This window comes from Anabas testudineus, chromosome 2 (assembly GCF_900324465.2).
Source record: "Anabas testudineus chromosome 2, fAnaTes1.2, whole genome shotgun sequence".
Lineage (NCBI taxonomy): Eukaryota > Metazoa > Chordata > Actinopteri > Anabantiformes > Anabantidae > Anabas > Anabas testudineus.
The window spans coordinates 32,484,654-32,503,687 of record NC_046611.1 but is presented as its reverse complement, the minus strand read 5'-3'; the positions used below and the strand labels follow the sequence as shown (position 1 = coordinate 32,503,687).

At 39.3% G+C, this 19,034-nt stretch overlaps 1 protein-coding gene across 2 annotated transcripts in view; it reads right to left on the bottom strand.

Annotated features, from left to right (window-relative positions):
- The window catches only part of mpp7a (membrane protein, palmitoylated 7a (MAGUK p55 subfamily member 7)), a 117,631-nt gene that overhangs the window by 38,520 nt on the left and 60,077 nt on the right, over nt 1-19,034 (bottom strand). For both annotated transcript variants that reach the window (XM_026364451.1, XM_026364452.1), the window contains exons 6-10: nt 15,735-15,866; nt 2,342-2,423; nt 1,842-1,927; nt 1,310-1,384; nt 300-496 (exon numbers count right to left, since the gene is read on the bottom strand). In XM_026364451.1, coding sequence (XP_026220236.1) covers nt 300-496; nt 1,310-1,384; nt 1,842-1,927; nt 2,342-2,423; nt 15,735-15,866 — 572 coding nt within the window. The remainder of the gene's footprint in view (nt 1-299; nt 497-1,309; nt 1,385-1,841; nt 1,928-2,341; nt 2,424-15,734; nt 15,867-19,034) is intronic.

Here is a 19,034-nt window from a genome sequence, read left to right as displayed (position 1 = left end):
GGTCTCCTGAGCTCTGTGTTGCATATCAAGTATGACCGTCCTAGTGCACAGTGAAGTGCGATTTTCCATCCACTTGCTGTCCAAAGTGGATCGGTACCAGCGCTATCATTTTCTGTCATTACTCATTTCAGGCCAGACATTGTGTGGAAATCCAGACTATTTTGGCAGAGTGAAGCAAGAAAAAAGGAAGAAAGGAGGAAAGAAAAAAGGGGATAAAACTTATGTGATCACAATAAATACAGTTTTCTGCAATCAGCAACAGCAGACAGTGCCGTTGCTCTCTATGTATTATTTCTTACCTTTCCTGGAAGTGTTTGGATGGGATAAGACCAGCGCGGGGGTTGGCATCACCCTCAAGTTTGGCCTGCCACCAGGTTGCATCATCTTGGCTCATGATCTGAAGGATGGAGGCCTTATTGAAGGCCAGTCCCGCCTCCTTACATGGGATAGCTTTGTCCTCTTTGGGATCATAGTCAAAAAGTGCCTTCACAAACACCTCAGGAGAAGAAAGAAAGAGATCACAACAAAGAGCTGGACAGAAGTAACAACAGAAAAAAACAATGCTTCTGAAAATTCAATTACATGTTGATAGCATATTTGAACTCCTAGTCATCACAACACGTGCAGACAATGATGATCCCCAGTCAATATTCAGGGTAAATTCTGTAAAGGGTATAACAATAAGATGTTGAAAGCTTTAACTACTGGGCAAATAAATCTCTGCATGTTGTTCTATTAACACTTTTTTGCCCTGTTTGTTCACCACTTAGCTGCATGGTGATGCATCTCCATTACCTGATGTAAGTGTAAAGGTTGTTTTCATGCATATGTGGTTGAGTATTAGGCACAGCCTTGTTGTGTTTCAGAAGAATTCCTAAAATCTCCAGCCAATTTCAAGCATTGCACAATGACAAACAGTGTTGGTGATTCAAACTTCCCTATTCACCTTGGTTGCACATATAGAGTTGGGCTGTGCATTATATTAAACAGTTTTCAACCACTGAATCCAGATGCTCATGACAGATGAGCATGTGAGCTCAACAAGTGAGGTGTATCAGCAACATAGTGGGTGAGATTCATGACAATGGTATGCTGATAGGAATGGCAGTTAAACAACACTCAAGATTTATGGCTACTGGTGCAGTCACCATGAATGATGGCAATATGTCATTCAGTCTATTGCTACAGTCTACTACAACTTATTGTGCTGATCAGTACTTAAGGACAATTTAAATCTGTTGGAACACTCATTCATACAGAAATGTTCAGCAGGAGTACAGTTGAGCCAGGTCAGAACATACAGTAGTACCTTTGGTTCGTTGAGCAGTACCTCCTCCTTGACTCCAGGAAGAACTTTAAAGGTAATGGCTCCTTGTGACTGTGCCTGCAGATATGTTACATTAAGTAGAGTTAAATGAGTGAGAAACTCAAGTCCTCTCTCTTTGCAAATATTTTACAGGGAACCTGATCCAATCATAGTCACACAATTTTAAAGCAATGTTTAATTTGCATTGGAAGGATATATAGTATCATTTGCTTTGAAAGCCTTGGTGTCTGAGAAGACCTCCAGAGAGAGACTCTCTATTTTTACAGTTGTCCTCCTTAGGCTTAGGCCCATGTTGGAGCTCATTTGAGATCTACAGAGCCTACCTGGACAAACTAACTATCAGGCTAAACCTGGGCCAGTAGATTGGTTTTCAGCCCATTTGTGGCATGCGTGGGTTCATGGATAAATTAACAGAGGTTTTTGTAATCACAAACAAAAAATATTATTTTTACCAAATTAGTGGAGCAGAAGCACAGAAGGACAGAAGTCAAACACACAAATAGATGAGACTTACCAGAATATGAATAATTTCCTCTGGTTTCTTGTCATCCACAGGGATTCCATTGACCTCTTTCAGTTCATCCCCAACATGAATCAGTCCTACCACAGAAAAAGATCTAATCATATATTCCATATTCTAATGTTCTAATATAAGGCTAACGCATTAAAGTCCATTGTTTATAAAGCCTGGGGATTAATGTATAATGCCACTGTCGCATTAGAGATTGGAGAACAATCAAATCATTATTGATGACACACAATAAAACGTGCCTTTGGCTCCACTATGGGAGAGCTAAGGAATAGACTGGACACAATGAAAACAATGTTTTTATTTACAAAATGGGATGGTAGAATTTCTGGACATAACTGGATTCAAATTAATTCAAATGAATACACAGTTGCCCTTCATGGTTGCATACTCCATATAATCTAGTGGTACGGTAAATCACATTCTCATATCAAAAGAAAAATCTACAAAGTTGACCCCATGTAAGAGAGTAAAAGAGAACTGACCGCTTCTGTCAGCGGCTCCTCCTTTCATGATCCGGGCCACAATGATTGCTTTGGTGTGTTCATCACGCCTTATTGTTGCTCCCTACAAAGCAATAAAAAAGAAACAGGAGAATTTAAATTCATGGTTAATGATAATGTCCAATAATGTCAGCAAGCAGTAACAATTGAATTTCCCCACTGAGGAATCAGTAAAGATTTATCTTATCTCTTTTTTATCTTATTAAAAAATATTAGAACCTACACTGCATACATGAAAAACATACATGTTTGAAATACATGTATGTGTTGTATGCATTTCATACATGTATGTAGTTCATGTATGAGTATTGAATTTTGTGTTTAAAACACTTATTCTAAGTTTGGGGGACATATTTTGGGGACTCATTTTAAGGAAAAATGCTTTTTTTGAGTGCAATTAAAATATATTTTATAAACAATTTTACGAAGATGTAGATTTGGTTGACACAACAATATTAGTTTTATTTGAAATACAGTATTTTGTATATACACGAATCAGTGGAAGGAAAAATGTAGCACTGGTCATGATTGACAGGCATTAAAACACACATAGTGCTTTTCAAGATCAATTTGACCAAAAATAAATTAGCTTGCAAGCTAGAAGTGGTTTCCAAATGAGAACTGAACTTGTTCTCCGTTGGCTGAAAAGCAATAACAATGCATCACAGTCTGCTGTGGCCTGAATATAAGCCAATCCCTGTCCACCTCAAGATTAACAACATCTGGTTGTTTTAATCAAAGTATATTTATACATACTTGACTTGGAAAACAAAGACATTTGCCATGACAAACCTACATTTCACATTAAACCTATAAAAGTTTTTTTTTTTTACATTTTACTTGTTACAGTACATTGGGCACACTTTGAAAAAACTATGGAATTAAAATTATCAACCTTAATTGGTTGAAGGTTAGTCCATTTTACTAAAATTTTATTTAGCAACTCAAAATGATACTTTGTATGGCCCCCACATGCTTGTATGCATGACTGACAACATAAGGGCATGCTTCTAATGAGACAACAAATGATGCCCAGGGGTATTTCCTCCCAGAAGGCATCACTGAGCCCCCGGACAGTCTGAGGTGCAAACTGGCGGCATTGGATGAACCAAAACATAATGTCCCAGAGATGTTCTATTGGATTTAGGTTAGACTAGCATGGGGGTCAGTCAATGGTATCAATTCCTTTATCCTCCAGGAACTACCAGCATACTCTCACCACATGAAGCTGGGCATTGTTGTCACCAAGAGTAACTCAAGACCCACTGCACCAGTGTAAGGTCTGACAGTGGGTCCAAGGATTTCATCCAGATACCTAATGGCATTTAGGGTGTTGTTGTCTAGCCTGGAGAGGTCTGTTCTTCCCTCCATTGATATGCCTCCCTAGAACATCACTTACCCACCACCAAACCAGTCATGCTAAAGACAGGCAGCATAATGTTCTCCACGGCTTCTCAAAAAACCTTTCATGTCTGTCACATGTGTTTAGAGTGAACCTGCTCTCATTTATGAAAAGCACAGGGGCCCAGTGGCAGACCTGCCAATTCTAGTGTTCTATGCCAAATGCTAATCGAGCTTCACGGTGCCGGGCAGTGAACACAGGATCCACAAGAGGATGTCTAGCCCTCAGGTCACCCTGATAAAGTCTGTTTCTGATTTTTTGGTTAGTGACATTCACACCAGTGGCCTGCTGAAAGTAATTTTGTAGTGCTCTGACAGTGCTCATCTTGTTCATCCTTGCACAAAGGATAGATACTGGTCCTGTTGATGGTTGAAGGACCTTCTATGGCCCTATCCAGCTCTCCTAGACTAACTGCCTGTCTCCTGAAATCTCTGTGCTCTTAAGCGTGTGCTGGGAGACAACGCAAACCTTCTTACAATGGTACGGATTGATGTATTATATTGGAGTACCTGTTCAACCTCTGTAGGATCCAGGTTCCTATGCTACCAGTAGTGACACTGACTGTAGCCAAATGCAAAACTAGTCAGAAAAGATGAGAGAAAAAATGTTGCCTGTAAAACCATTCCAGTTTTGGGTCGTCTCATTGTTGCCCGTCTAGTTAACCTGTTGTTAATATCAATTTCAATTTAACACAAAAGCAGCTGAAACTAATTAACAACCACCTCTGCTATTTAACTGACCAAATGGTGAAGATTCTCAGTCGCCCAGGTGAAGTTATCTGGTACTCAGATTAAAAAGTGTTCCTTTAATTCTTTCGAGCAGTGTGTAAACCCTTTTGAAAAAGGTTATGGGTGTGGGGCAAAACACATGCTGTAAACCAAGGCAGTATCAACAAAGTGGAGAAAAGTTGAAAGGTGGTCATAGAAGGTTGAGAACACACACAAATACACAGTTGTTCAAGTCTTCCCTCTCCTCTTCTGTGTTCTGGGTGCTTGGCTAATAAGGCACAGAGAAGAAGAGTTTCAACTTTCAACTTTTTAAAATAAGGGTTCAATGATCGAGCCACAGCCACCCACACTGCTCTCTGAATTTAGCATAGTAATAGCAGAGGGTAAAACTAGTCTTTATATAAGTTGATTGTGTCTAGTGGCTGTTTAAAAATAAGGTAGCTGAATGTATAACTGCCATGGCGCAGAACATGATACAACATCCTACAAGTATTGCCTAAAGAGCGGTGGTTCATGTGACCCATAATAAAATTAGGATCCTTATGGGAACAGTGACTCAGGTTTCCCCACCATTTGTACAATGAGTTCTGAGGCAGCGTTTGCATTCACCTTAGGGTGGATATAAACATAAACTATGATGATGCATTTATCAGTAAACCTAAATAATGTTTCTCCTTCCAAAATAACAATAGGATGTATTCATGTATTATTTTAAATCAGTCACAGGAACACTGTTCAATGGATCACTCTTACCATTTGGGATTTAGGATGTAATAGGCGAGCACACTTCACCTTAACATGGGTTAGGGCTGCAGTTCTTAGTTGGGTTTGACAACCCAACTTAGACAGATGTGTTGTCTAGTCTACATAGAATTTGTTGCAATGTCAATTTATCCTTCCACACTTTCCTAGCTGCTATTCCAATTATACTTGAAATTGTTTTTGTTTCTGTTACACAACTAGGAACAGGGCTCAGCAGTCATGCTTTCTTTGACTGTCCCCACAAACCCATTACCACTCTGGTTTGTAACTCATATTGTAACAAAAGCTCACCATGTGTCATGCTGCTCCAGTTTGTGTCATTTTCTCCTTTTGATCTCCATCAGGCCTAATGTAGTTCTGACTATTACCACTGACCAAAAGCACAAGAGAAGATATCAAAACAATTGGCTAGAAGACCAAAGACCTTCTGGTTTGGGCCACTTTACCAGTCTATTAGGATGTCATCTTTGTTGTTTTCATGACCTATTAACACTTAATGGTTTTCCTCCTATATAATGGTTTCCTCAAGGCCTTCGGTGTTGGTAAAGACATGGAGCAGGAAAAGACATCAGGATAACACAGTGGTAGTGTCTGCTGAGAGCTGAATTTAACAGAATAATTGGACTTATTAAAAAAACCTGAGAAAATGCAGTAGGAGAGAAATCAATGGAACAGGTCAGCAAGAGGGTAAGGCACTGTCATTCCCCAGTGTCAGGGTCAAATATAGCACCCACAGCCTGACCTGAAGCATCTTTCTGTGATCCAGTGGACCCCAGAGATACCTTTTTTGGAGCCTTAAAAGTAGAGTACTGCAAGGAAAGTCAGACTGTGACAGACAACAGAGAGTATTCCAACATGTGGTTATTAACTTTCTTTTTCTCCTTTTTCTCTCTTATTCCCCTTCTGGCTAATTTCCAGTGGTTTGATAGATGTTTTCATTGAGTCTCTTGGGGTCCCTGGTGGCAGTCTGAAACAACAGAGAGCCAGCCTTGGACCTTAGAGTCTGGAATGACAATGGGCTGTCCACACAATTTACACAGATGTACTCTGCACTGCATGTCTATATCTATCTGTGGACTCATATGGTGTGGAGATATACAAGTGGCAAGAAAAAGTATGTGACCCCTTTGAGGTTACGTAGAGTTTTGTATAAATTGGTCATAAAATGTGCTCCGATCTTCATCTAACTCACAACAATACAAATGTCTGCTGAAAATAATACTACACAAACAAAAACACAAACATACTACAAAAAAAGTATGTGAACCTTTGGACTTAATAACTGGTTGACCCTCCTTTGGCAGCAATAACCTCAACCAAACGTTTCCTGTAGTTGCAGATCAGACCTGCACAACGATCTGGAGTAATTTTGGACCACTCCTCTTCACAAAACTCTTTCAGTGTAACAATAATCTCGGGATGTCTGGTGTGAATGGCTCTCTTAAGGTGCATAACCCATCCTCTGTGGAGCTTCAGTTGATGGACAGATGGTCTTACGTTTTCCTGCAAAATGCCTTGATAAACTCTGGAGTTCATTTTTCCATCAATGACAACAATCCGTCCAGGCCCTGAGGCAGCAAAGCAATTATTTTCAGCAGACTGTTTTTTTGTATTGTTATGAGTTAGATGAAGATCGGAGCACATTTTATGACCAATTCATGCAACACTCTACGTAACCTCAAAGGGTTCACATACTTTTTGTTGCGACTGTAAATCGTGTTTAGATATATATGGGTTAAACTGCATGTTGAAACTGTGATACCATTTAGAAAACCATTTTTATGGCTTTTATTGATAGTATCACAACACAGGGTGTGTTTATTATAGAGCAGCACAATAAGCACGTAAAAATTATGGGGTTCAGAACCAAAATCCCTATGAAGTGAGTATGCCCATTTAAAATAGACTGTTTTCTGTGTTTTTAGACCAGATTAGAAACATATTATGTTATCACTAGACAGATTTGTAGGAGGAGTTCCAGAAGTTATTTAAAGCTGCAGTCAGTCAAAATACTCAAATGCAATTTTCATGTGATCCACTGCCTTCCAATGTGTGTTTTTGTTTTAAATATGTGAGGAATATTTTTTTCATTTGTTGGATGAAAATTGCATTGATACCTTTTTTTGCAACTGCACTGGTATGTTTTGTTTTTTTTTTTACTTTAAAGCTCTACAGAAAATTAAGTCTTACTTTCAGACTGTTTTGAGCTGCAAAATATCAGCAGAGAGAGAAAGACGTGTATTCTGTTCAGCAAGGTTGACAAAGACAAGGTGAATATGAGTCCACCTAATATAGGACACAATTAGCATATGTGTGGATCTGACTTGTGGTGGGGGCTGCAATGTTTTGAAAAATACTTTATAGCCAGAAGCAAGGCATTCTTCCTCCATGTGAGACTGACTTTAAATAATACAGGATTTAATTACTTTATAATGCAAATGTAGAGCAGTTGCAGTAAAAGTGGTCAATAATATGGCAGAGACTGACTTTTGGAAGTTATACATCTGTACATGTGTGCATGACTACAGTATAATCAGTTCATTTGCTCATAATATATTGCTCCCACTAAGAATGTCCATTCCCCTCCAAAGGTATTGGTGGGGAGTGAGGCCAGTTCCTTGATTTTTACTGTAATCTGAAAACATTTGGGTTTGGACGAAAGATCAACATTTCATCTTTTATTTCCAGGTGTTTGTTACACTAACACTAAGCAGCAACAAACAAAAAGAGATGAGAGGTGGGTCACTCTGGACTGAGGGCAGCCTTCTAGCTTCAGTCAATTAGCTATGAGTAAGTCAATCTGAAGACTCCACTCCTAATGTGATCAGCTTTATAGGCAGCCATGGGTCCCAGATCTGTTCCTTAAGTTCTAGATAAATGTCTGATTGTTACTGTTGAGTGTCCATATCAAGCTATAACCCCTCCCAGCACATGCACTGGAGCACACATGATGACAAATGGCTTACACCTCATACAGTACAGAAAAAAAGAGAGAAAAGGGATTGAAATTTGGATCCACACTTTTGTGTATGTGCGTGTGACTGATTAGACTGATTGGAATGTATAATTTATTGTCCAGGGAACTGTCAGCACAGACGTCTCATGAAACCGCAGCAGATAAGAGGAGTAAGAGCAGAATCTAGGCAGATTGAGTCTTTATGGAGCAATTTGCGTGCCCTCTGGCTGCTGAACAAGCTGGATGGCTGATGGAACCTGGCAGGCTTGTACTTATGTCTCAGGCTTTACAGTAGAGCAAGCTATGTGTCGTCAGACTACAAAGTGCCACAGTGGAATAGAAGAATCCTAAGAGCTCTTTATCTTAGCCATGTTAACAACTAGTCACTTCACTATTCTTAACACCGCTGGGAAAAACAAGCATGGAAATCCATTTTAAACATTTTAAGTCCTCCAGCTGTAACAACCACTCAAAACATTTCCCTGTAAACCACATAGAACACTGTTGCATTTGACAAACATTCATTTTCCATACAAACTGACAGTGATGAAGGAAAGCTAACACAAATGGCCTAGACAGAAGGATCTATGTGTTTTGACATGATGTCACTTAACTGTAAAAGTGCAGCGGCAACAATAAACTCCTGACCGACTGCTGTGTTGACTGCTATGTTTGGAGTTATAAATACCAGTATATTGGAAACACATGTTAGTGGTCTTCACACCACATGTTGACCATGGAAAAACCAAATACAAAGTGGAAATGGGCCTCATGGACATTAAAATACAATTACCACCAGTCATATCTGGTATTAAAGTGTGTCATTTAGTCTTACCTCACTGACATGGTAAAGAGCCCCACATACTTAACACAAATGACCATTCCATACACATACCAAGCCCAAAATAGTTATGAGTACCAAAGCTCCTCAATTGCTACATATTCCAGTGTTGCTCAGAAAGAGTAAAATCATGTAATATTAGTGTATTTGTTCATGATCAGATGTAATGGTCACATTTACAGATCAATACAGCTCTGTAAAGAATTACCCAAAACCCAGAAAAACATGTAGGGGAGTTAGGTGGAATGGCTTGATTGCAACTAATAAAAGCTATTTTCCCAGCCTATACTTCAGCTCTCATTCCTAGTCACTGGAACGAAAAGCTGCCAGGTGCAACAGACCGCCCTCTGACAAGAGAGCTTAACTTCAGGTCTTTTTTGACCACCTCTTTCCTTTTCCTCACCTGCCTTAATGGTAGAGCAACTCATTACCCAGTTGCTAAGGATAACACACATAGCAGCTTACCTCAGTTCTTCAGACAGTGCCTGTGAAACTGGGTCTGTGAATCTGTATGTACTCTTCATGTGTGGTTACTGTATTTCACACCTTTGGATCTTGATTGTTTCCATACTGTCTGCATGAATCATCAAGTAAACTGAGTCAAGTTATGATAGACTAGTATAGTCTATTATAATAGTATAAGATTTTTGGTCATTTTGTATTATATGCACGTTTCTTGTATGTGTCGTGTATAAGCTGTTCACCAGTCTCTCCATATAAGCCAACCCGCCATTATGCAACTTCTTTCATGAAGTCACCATCAATCCAGAAGACACTCTCCAGCCATTTTTGAGGTTGCTTTCCCACATTAGGGTGTGACCTTAGGGTGTGAAAGCATCCCACGTTCTCTCCACTTATTAGTCAGATGTGTCTGCCGCAGGAACAGAAAAAGTTCGTACGTACGTTTGTGTGACAGGAGAGGGATGAATTCACAATGAATGTTAACGGTAATTGGTCATCCCATTCATTATTGTTTATTTTGTTACATCGCTTACATAGTCATTAGGCCTGGTGTTTTTGAGGCACACCTCCTCACATCTCCACGTTTGTCCTCAATTAATCAGACAGCATGTTTTTGGTGGACAAATGAAAGAAATGGAAATCTACACACTACCCAAAGCCTTCAAATTATGCGATTCATAGCATTTGGTCCCGTTTTGGTTCGGTACGCTTTCTAACCAGGAGGACCGCTCCAGAGTTCACTAAATAATGTGGAACGAGACCACCTCTTTTTGGGGATCTCGCTGCGGTTATTTTGGTGCGCACTCGAGTGCAATTACTGTGTTCACACCAGACAAAACAAACTGCACCAAGACAACAAAGAACTTTGATGATTTAATGATTTAATCGAACTAAAGCCTGTAGGTGTAAAAGCACCCTGAAACCTTGCCTGAATATGTTTTATATGTTCACAACTTAACTGCTGAGAGGGTAGTATAACAGCTGCTGTACAAGCACACACATAACAAACTGCTTTGCATAAAACAAATTTCTTTTTTGCTTTGTTAGATTTTGTATTATTGTTCTGTGTATTTATGATCCCTGAACATTCTCAACAGGTATGGAACATAGCCAATGCAAACACACTCTTATACATATAGACATATTATGCACACTAGCATAAAGCTGCAGCATAACCACCTAAATCTGACCTATGATAATTTGTGATAGACTAGATCATAAACTTTCAATTTAAGTGTTGTCTGATTTATATATTTGCAGTGCTTTTATCTAAACATTTGTAGCGTTACAGTGTTACAGGTCAGTTAGGCCGCCAGTTAAAGCTCCTAATCTTACTGTAGAAGCAACGGGCATGCTGAATTCAGACAGGATTACCCTCAGGCTTAACAGCAAGCCTGATAGCACTAGCACAAGTTTGTATCTGTTCATCAGTGTCAGAAAGGCCAAAAGGGTAAGCAACTGGTTGCATAGCATAGTTTGCAGTTACCTATTCTGACTGCCAGCTGTTTTGTGGGCCTTGAGGACCCTGTTTCTAGCCCTGCTGGACTGCATGCCGGCTCAGATTCTGACAATGGGGCCAAACAAACCACCTTAATAATAGGGGAGTCCATTTTAGGGAACATAAGCTTAGCACTGCCAGTCATTGTTTACTGTCTAACTGAGGCCAGAGCTTACAACATTGATGATAATTTGAACTTACTGGAATTAATACATAGTAACAATAGAGGGGACAGCTCTATTATGCATCTTCCATAGCGTTACATATGAGAATAGAATCCCTGACTTAGACTTAGATTTTGTTTGCTTGCCTTGTTCCTCACTTGTAAGTCGCTTTGGATAAAAGCGTCTGCTAAATGACTAAATGTAAAAATGTAAATGTAAATGTAAATGTAAATGTAAAATGTCTATGCAAAACAATGCCTTACATATTACTTCTTATTTTCTTTTATAGAAGACATAACCGCTCCAGTTTCCATTGGTATTGCATTTACATTATTTAAATGGCTACCTACATTACAAAATACTGTACATATATAATATAGGATATAAAATGTGATGTTACTGTATAATGTTACACAATAACATCAGTGATTGAGGTAGTTATTTAGATTATAGAAAAACATTAAGTAATTTGTGCCCCTTTTTATTTAGAAGTTTTATGATCTACAGTGAGTTTGTCAATAGTTTAAACAATACTTTCTCAGTATAAAATAACAACCTCTTTTTAGTAAGGATGGCAGTACTACTTACAGCAAGCCATTCAAATCAGCACTGCATGTTTTCAAATGTGGTGCTCCATCTTCTTTTACAGCAGTCCCAAGGCACAGTGGTCTAATCCATCAAGTGAAAAATATATTGCTTTTAAAGCACATAGATCTATCTGTAAAACACTAACATATGTGTTCCCTGTGCTAATCTCATTAGGTGTTCCATTAATTCCCAGTTAGTGACATTACTTTCCTCTTGCTTTCCACTTTTTGATGTAAACAGACAATGTTTTTTCTAAAACACATCCATCTATCTAGTCTAGTGTCCTTTGATAACTTACTCAATAAACAACCTTTCTCCAAAAACTCAATCTTCATTTCATCCTGTGAGGCTGCATAGTTAAATATATAATAATTTAGCTGTTATTTAGACTCAGCTGAGAAGGATAGTTACTGCAACTATCCAGACAAATTACCTCATGAAGGCTTCCAGACAAATGGAAACAGAGCATCCGCAAACTTACCCTCCTGATTATGACAGAAGAAAAGGCCTGCCTGCCACAGATGAGGAAACCATGGAATGTTAAACTGCCAATAGCTCATTCTAGTTACCACCATCCATGGAAACCTAAATCACAAGACTTTCATGTCTCATTGCAATTATCAGGTTACTTATTAAGAAAAGAAAATCCACTGAAATCAATCATACAGTTGGAGCCTTTATAATATTAATGTTGGACATGTCATCTACATTTGTAGGTGTAGTAACAAATATAGCTATGAAGCTCTCGGATTATGATGAGAAACCCAGCTGACCCATTGGTATCTTCTAGCTGGGCTGCTGAATCCAGTATTGAATGGTGCTGTGTCACACATTAGGGAAGGGATGGAAAACTAGATTTATTTACAGAAAACCACACAAAACAGGGAACTAAGGGGGGTGTCAACGGACACTACAAAAACTGGCAAAAACACAAGGACAAAGTAACAACATAAAACTACCAATATGGCAGGGTACAAAGTAACAAACAAAAAAAACCAAAGTACAAAAGAAAACCACTGCTCAATGGCAGGCAGACAACTCACAGAAATTGGTGATTAATGTCCAAAGTTCAGAGGGGCAAGGTCCAGAGGGTCCAGAGGGGGAAGAAAACAGGGCTCAGGAGGAAGGCTAGGAGCAGGGCTGATAGCAGGAGCAGGGTTGATAGCAGGTCGGGAATGGACAATTGATAACAGGCTGGAAGCAGGTTGGAAGCAGATTGCGAGCAGGCCGAGAGCAGGCAGGTTGGTAGAAAGCAGGGGAATGATGACGATCTGACACCGGGGAGAGGACTGAGGAGAGGTTTTGTAGGCAGAGGGGAACACAGGTGGAGCCAATGTGCAAACAGTGACTGGGAGAGCAGGTAGCAGGTAAGTGGCTGGTGGGTGGAGACCAGAGGGAGAGGGAGAGGAAGAACTGGGGAAAATCCAAAGCTGGCCGGGTGCCAGGCCAAAATGGTGACAAGATGATGTCATTTAGAATGCTATGTAGACTGTCAAATGGATGGTACATACATTGTAGTCTTTCTACAGGTATACCAAATCACACCTAGTCAAGGTGAAAAAAAATTCTCTTTGTTTAGCTGCAACATATAAATTGTGTATCTCCAATGCCTTCTGGTTTCCTCCAACTTTAGTCAATAATTTTTCTATTAATCAGTCTGAGTCAGTCCATCGAGGAGGTGGCGGACAGGAGGATGTTGGCTAAACTAACATCCATCATGGGTAACCCCTGCCTTCCCCTGTACCAAACTGTAGAGGCCCTGACCAGCTCCTTCAGCATGAGACTGTTACACCCACAGTTCAAGAAGGAGCGCTAGCGCAGGACATTCCTCCCCACATCCATCAGACTTTACAATACACTACTATAGTGACACAATATGTACTCACTGGTTATATTATTGTTGTTTGATATGTAATTTAATTGTTGTATAATTTAAAGATTTTTTTACTGACTCTTTACTTAAAAATGTTTTACTTGATTGTACTTTTTTTTTTTTCTTGTATAGTTAATATTGATGCTGTCTGCTGTAAACTGTTCTTCTATTCTTCTATACTGTCTCACCTTGCTGCTGTAGACAAAAGAATTTCCCCATCGTGGGATAAATAAAGTCTAAATAAATAAATAAATCTTATCTTATCATATCTTATCAACTCAAGCCATTTATCACTTGAGGCAAATTTCAACAGTATATCATCTACAATGTCACATACTGTGACGATTGATTAATCGTGACGCAACCTCCCTCATATTAGACTCCCACCTAAACATTTGTGTTATCCAAAATAACATATTCTATCAATAAAAGGGAATGACTGAGCAGTTGTGCCATCTATAACTCTCTCCAAAGTCAAGGTTTTTATTTGTCCGGAAACTTGAGCTAATAAATCAATAGTAAGTCAGTAAGTTTACAACAGAAAATGGTTAAGGTAGAAGAAAAGGAAGGTTGTCCTGCCAGAGAATTTAGTTTTTACAGTGATCATAGCAGTTAATCAGAGCTACTGAATACTATCATTTCACATAAGCACACCCAAATGTATTCATTAAAAGTATACATGTACCATGTACATCTACTAACCAGTGAAGTTTACTGTATAGTTTGAGCGCACATATGTCTAGACTCATACTCTAATAAATCCAAGCAGACATTTGTTCCAGATGTAAAGAAATTCCTTTCAGGTATTTCTGAGACATAGCATTAACAAGAATGGGATGTACATGAGATCACAGTTACTTCTACCTTTGGCCACCAAATTCTGATCTGTTCATCCGTGACCCAAGGTGACAATTTGTGTCAGATTTGAATAAAATTACCTGAAGTAATTTCTGAGACATCACATCACAGTAAGTGATAGTAAGTTATTTGATGAGTGACCATCAAATATATTTATTGTGTCTTACTGAAACCTGGCTGCAGCAGGAAGAATATGTCAGTCTGAATGCGTAAACTTTCAAGTCACATCATTATGTTATCACCTAGAAGTACAGGTCAGGATGGAAGAGTGGAAGCAATCTTCCACTCAAGCTTAATATACATATTAATCTAGCTTTAGACCTAAACATAGCTTCAATTCATTTGGGAGCCTCACTCTAAGCCTCTCTAATCCTAACTAGAAAAGTGAAATAACTGTTCTGTTTGTTATTGTATACTGTCTTCCTGTCCCTTACTCTGAGTTCTTAACTGAAATCTCAGACTTTCTATCTGATTTAGTTCTTAGTATAGATAAAGTAATTACAGTGGGTGACCTTAACTTTAATGCAGATGTTGAAAATAACGGCCTCAACAGTGCATTTAATACACTGCAAGACTCCATTGCTTTTACGTAAAATGTAAATAAACCCAAACACAGTTGTTGTTCTTTTGGTTTCTGCTTTTCTTTTCTCTCTCTTCTTTCCATTCAGCCCAACTCGTCAAGGCAGATGGCTGCCCACCCTAAGCCTTGTTCTGCTGGAGGTTTCCTCAGTTAAAGGGAGTGTTTCCTCTCCACTGTCAACCAGTGCTGGCTTAACTGAGATTATTGGGTTTTCTATATAATTCTGTATACAGTTATATTCAGGGCCTTAGCACATGGCAAAGTGCTATGATGACAGATGGGAGTCTTTGAAAAGCCATCAAGAAGTTAAGCAGTTGATTTTTTATGTATTGTTGGTCAGAGAGGTCAGTTTAGAGAATCACGGAATCACAACAAAGGCACAGAAAGGGTGGAAAGGGGAAACATGCAAGAAGGCTTAAAAAAAGCATATGGTCAGGATTTCAAGGGGTGAAGTGAAAATGAGAATACCAGCCAACTTGATGCTGCCAGGATGGTTTTTGAATTGGAAATCCATAACTCAAAATAAGGTTGTTGTATCCTTTGGTTAACCAGGCATTAACAGGAATTATTTTACTTGTAACCTTGTAAACCTAGGGGTTTCTGAAAACAAGTATGTACAAGTTAAATACATAATTTCTACAGATAACTGACAAGGTTACTTACAAGAGGCTCCTTGTTTTTAACCAGTCTTATGATTTTCACTGAATCTTCATCACCCTCTATGTCTTCAGGTAATGGAGGTAATTCAGGGTCATAACTCTTCTGGGCAACTGTGTCGTGGACTGACAGTAGGATCTAGAAGAAGACAAAAAATGGAAGATTAATAGGAGGAAAAAAAACAGGCAAAGGCCTTAGCCTTACCCTAATCTAATTAGAAATAGAGTATAGCAATACATGTTACTAAGAGTTCAATCTATCATTTGTTTATTTCAGCATGGCAGGAAAAATGCAGCCTGCAGGGAGGATGAATATGTATTAGGGTGTCTGACTAAGGTGCTGGGTTATTCAGGGTCAGTAACTTCTGTTCTGTCTGCATATACCTTGATGATCAATAGCAACTACCACCTTCCCTGGACCACTGCTCACCAGGGCCTTTAAGTGTAAGTTGGGGGTGGCAACTGTTTTTGGCTACTGATTTTAGTACAAATGCTTTCCAGGACAAAGTAGTGATCACTCAGCAATGCTCTGTGCTGTTTCGCAGCAGGCTCAAAGTAATGTAGTTCTCAACCATTTAAGATATTTCACACCTTCACGAGCAGACATGAAAAAGAGACAGGACGCAGACAAGAACGATGCCATTGAAACGTTTATTTTCAAACTATTTAACAACTCCATGTCCAACACCAAAATTCAACTGGCACTGTGGTACTTTTCCATGGTTGAAGATGGGGGGGGGGGAGTGAGGAAAAACATCTTCCACCCTCTGTGCCAGAACAAACTATAGAGCAAGAGAGGGACTGAGAGAAGGATATGACGGAAAAGAAAGTACTATGCTTTATGACATGGTAGCATGCTGCAGTACAGTGTTCAAGATGTTACTACCTTGGGCCAGATGAGAGGAGGAGTCATAACTGAGTCTCCCTGGCTGAGATCAACTGAGAAAGGTGACAAGCATACACACAAATGCACACGCAGTTTTTGTGTATACTTGAGTACTTGGTTGCATTGATTCCCTTTGTCCTAACTGTAAATATAAGGAAATTGTTCAAAATTTCTACTTTTCTCCTAATTCACATCCTACCTGTGGGGCATAACCACTAACAACATTGAACATCACAACTTCAATTTCAGATTCAGAGTGATCACTTTGATACTCTTTTTACCTCCAGAGCATTCCTGACAAACTTCTCTTTCAGCATAACTCCTATTCCAAACTTGAACCCTGATCCTAAGCTTCTAGTTTTGCTACCTTTCCACCTGAGTCTCATGGACACACCATATCTCCACCTTCCTTCTCTGCATCATGTCAACCAACTCTCTAGCCTTCTCTGTCATAGTCCCTACTGTCTGTTTGGTGTGATTGTTGTGAGAGACAACAATCACACCAAACTGGCAGGTACCTCTATACACACACTATACATGAGTTCTTTTTTTTTTTTTTTACAAATAAAAAACTAAAAAATTGCAGTGTGCAAAAGTATTCAGCCCCCTTTTCTCTGAGTGCATTTGCCTGCAGAAGTTGCCTGATGGTTGCTGACTGATTGAATGTTGACCTAATGACTGAATAGAGTCCACCTGTGTGTAATTTAATCTCAGTACAAATACAGCTGTTCTGTGACAGCCTCTGAGGTTTGTTAAGAGAATATTGGGGAGCAAACAGCATCATGAAGTCCAAGGAACACACCAGACAGGTCAGGGATAAAACTGTGGAGAAATTTAAAGCAGGGTTAGGCTATAAAAAGATTTCCCAAGCTTTGAACATCTCACGGACCACTGTTCAGTCCATCATCCGCAAATGGAAAGAAAATGGCACAACTGCAAACCTACCGAGACATGGTCGTCCACCTAAACTAACAGGCCGAACAAGAAGAGCACTGATCAGAGATGCAGCCAAGATGCCCATGATGACTCTGGATGAACTGCAGAGATCTACAGCTCAGGTGGGGGCAAGAAGAAAGCCATTGCTCAAAGAAAACCACAAGAAGTCCCGTTTGCAGTTTGCCAGAAGCCATGTGAGTGACCCAGCAAACATGGAAGAAGGTGCTCTGGTCAGACTTTTTGGCCTAAATGCAAAATGCTATGTGTGGTGGAAATGTAACACTGCACATCATTGATGGGAAGATGGAGCCAAATACAGGGCAATCTTGGAGGAAAACCTGTTGGAGTCTACAAAACACTTCTTATCTGACTCAGCTTGAATTGTTTTGCAAGGAACAATGGGCAAAGATTTCAGTCTCTAGATGTGCAAAGCTGGTGGAGACATACCCCAAAAGACTTGCAGCTGTAATTGCAGCAAAAGGGGGTTCCACAAAGTATTGACTGAGGGGGGCTGAATACTTTTGCACACTGCACTTTTGAGTTTTTTATTTGTAATAAAAAACAAAACTCATGTATAATTTTCTTTCTACTTGTACTTCTAATTGTATGCCGCGTATTTTGCATAACATTCCAATAAAATATATTTATGTTTGTGGTCATAATGTGAGAAAATGTGGAAAAGATGTACATGTATTACAAATTGCATAATGCAGTACATGTGTATTGACAGTAAAGAATTTTCATGCCAATGAGTGCATGGTTCTTATGCTTCTGTCTGTGTACCTATGTGACACAATGTAACCAAAACAAACTTCTGGACATTATGCAGAGAAGTTTTTTTCTTTGTTTTTTTTTTTTTTAAACAAAAAGTGTGATCCAATTTTACTTCATTACTGCTGACACCATGAGCCTGAAGCATGGCTATTTCTGACCCACAGTGACAGCTTTGAGCTGGGAGGGAAGCAGGTAAACAGCAATATGAACAAGGTGTTCATTATGTGTTAATTGTGTTCATTATGCTTAATAGAGAGCCTAGAAAAACAGATCACTGTCCTTGACTAAATAAACCTTCACATACATTCCTGGTATTGGCCTCTAATTAAAGTCCATGGCCGTGTCACTGGACTGCTCATTTTTCAGCTGGGATCAGTGTAGAGCAGGGGTATTCAACTGAAATTTAAAGAGGTCCGGTTACACAACTTTTTTGCAATATATTATTAAGTAGCCTGCATGTAATGAATACTTGACTGTCAAATCATATTATTTCAGTACATCAGTGTAGAGCGCTTTGAGTACCAGCAAGGTAGAAAAGCGCTATATAAGTGCAGAACATTTACCATTTACTTTTCTCTCTTCTTTTTCCACTCACCCCAACTGGTCGAGGCAGATGGCCACCCACCCTGAACTTGCTTTTGCTGCAGATTTGTTCCTCTAAAGGGAGTTTTTGTTCTCCACTGTTCCCTAGTGCTTGCTCAAATAGGATTG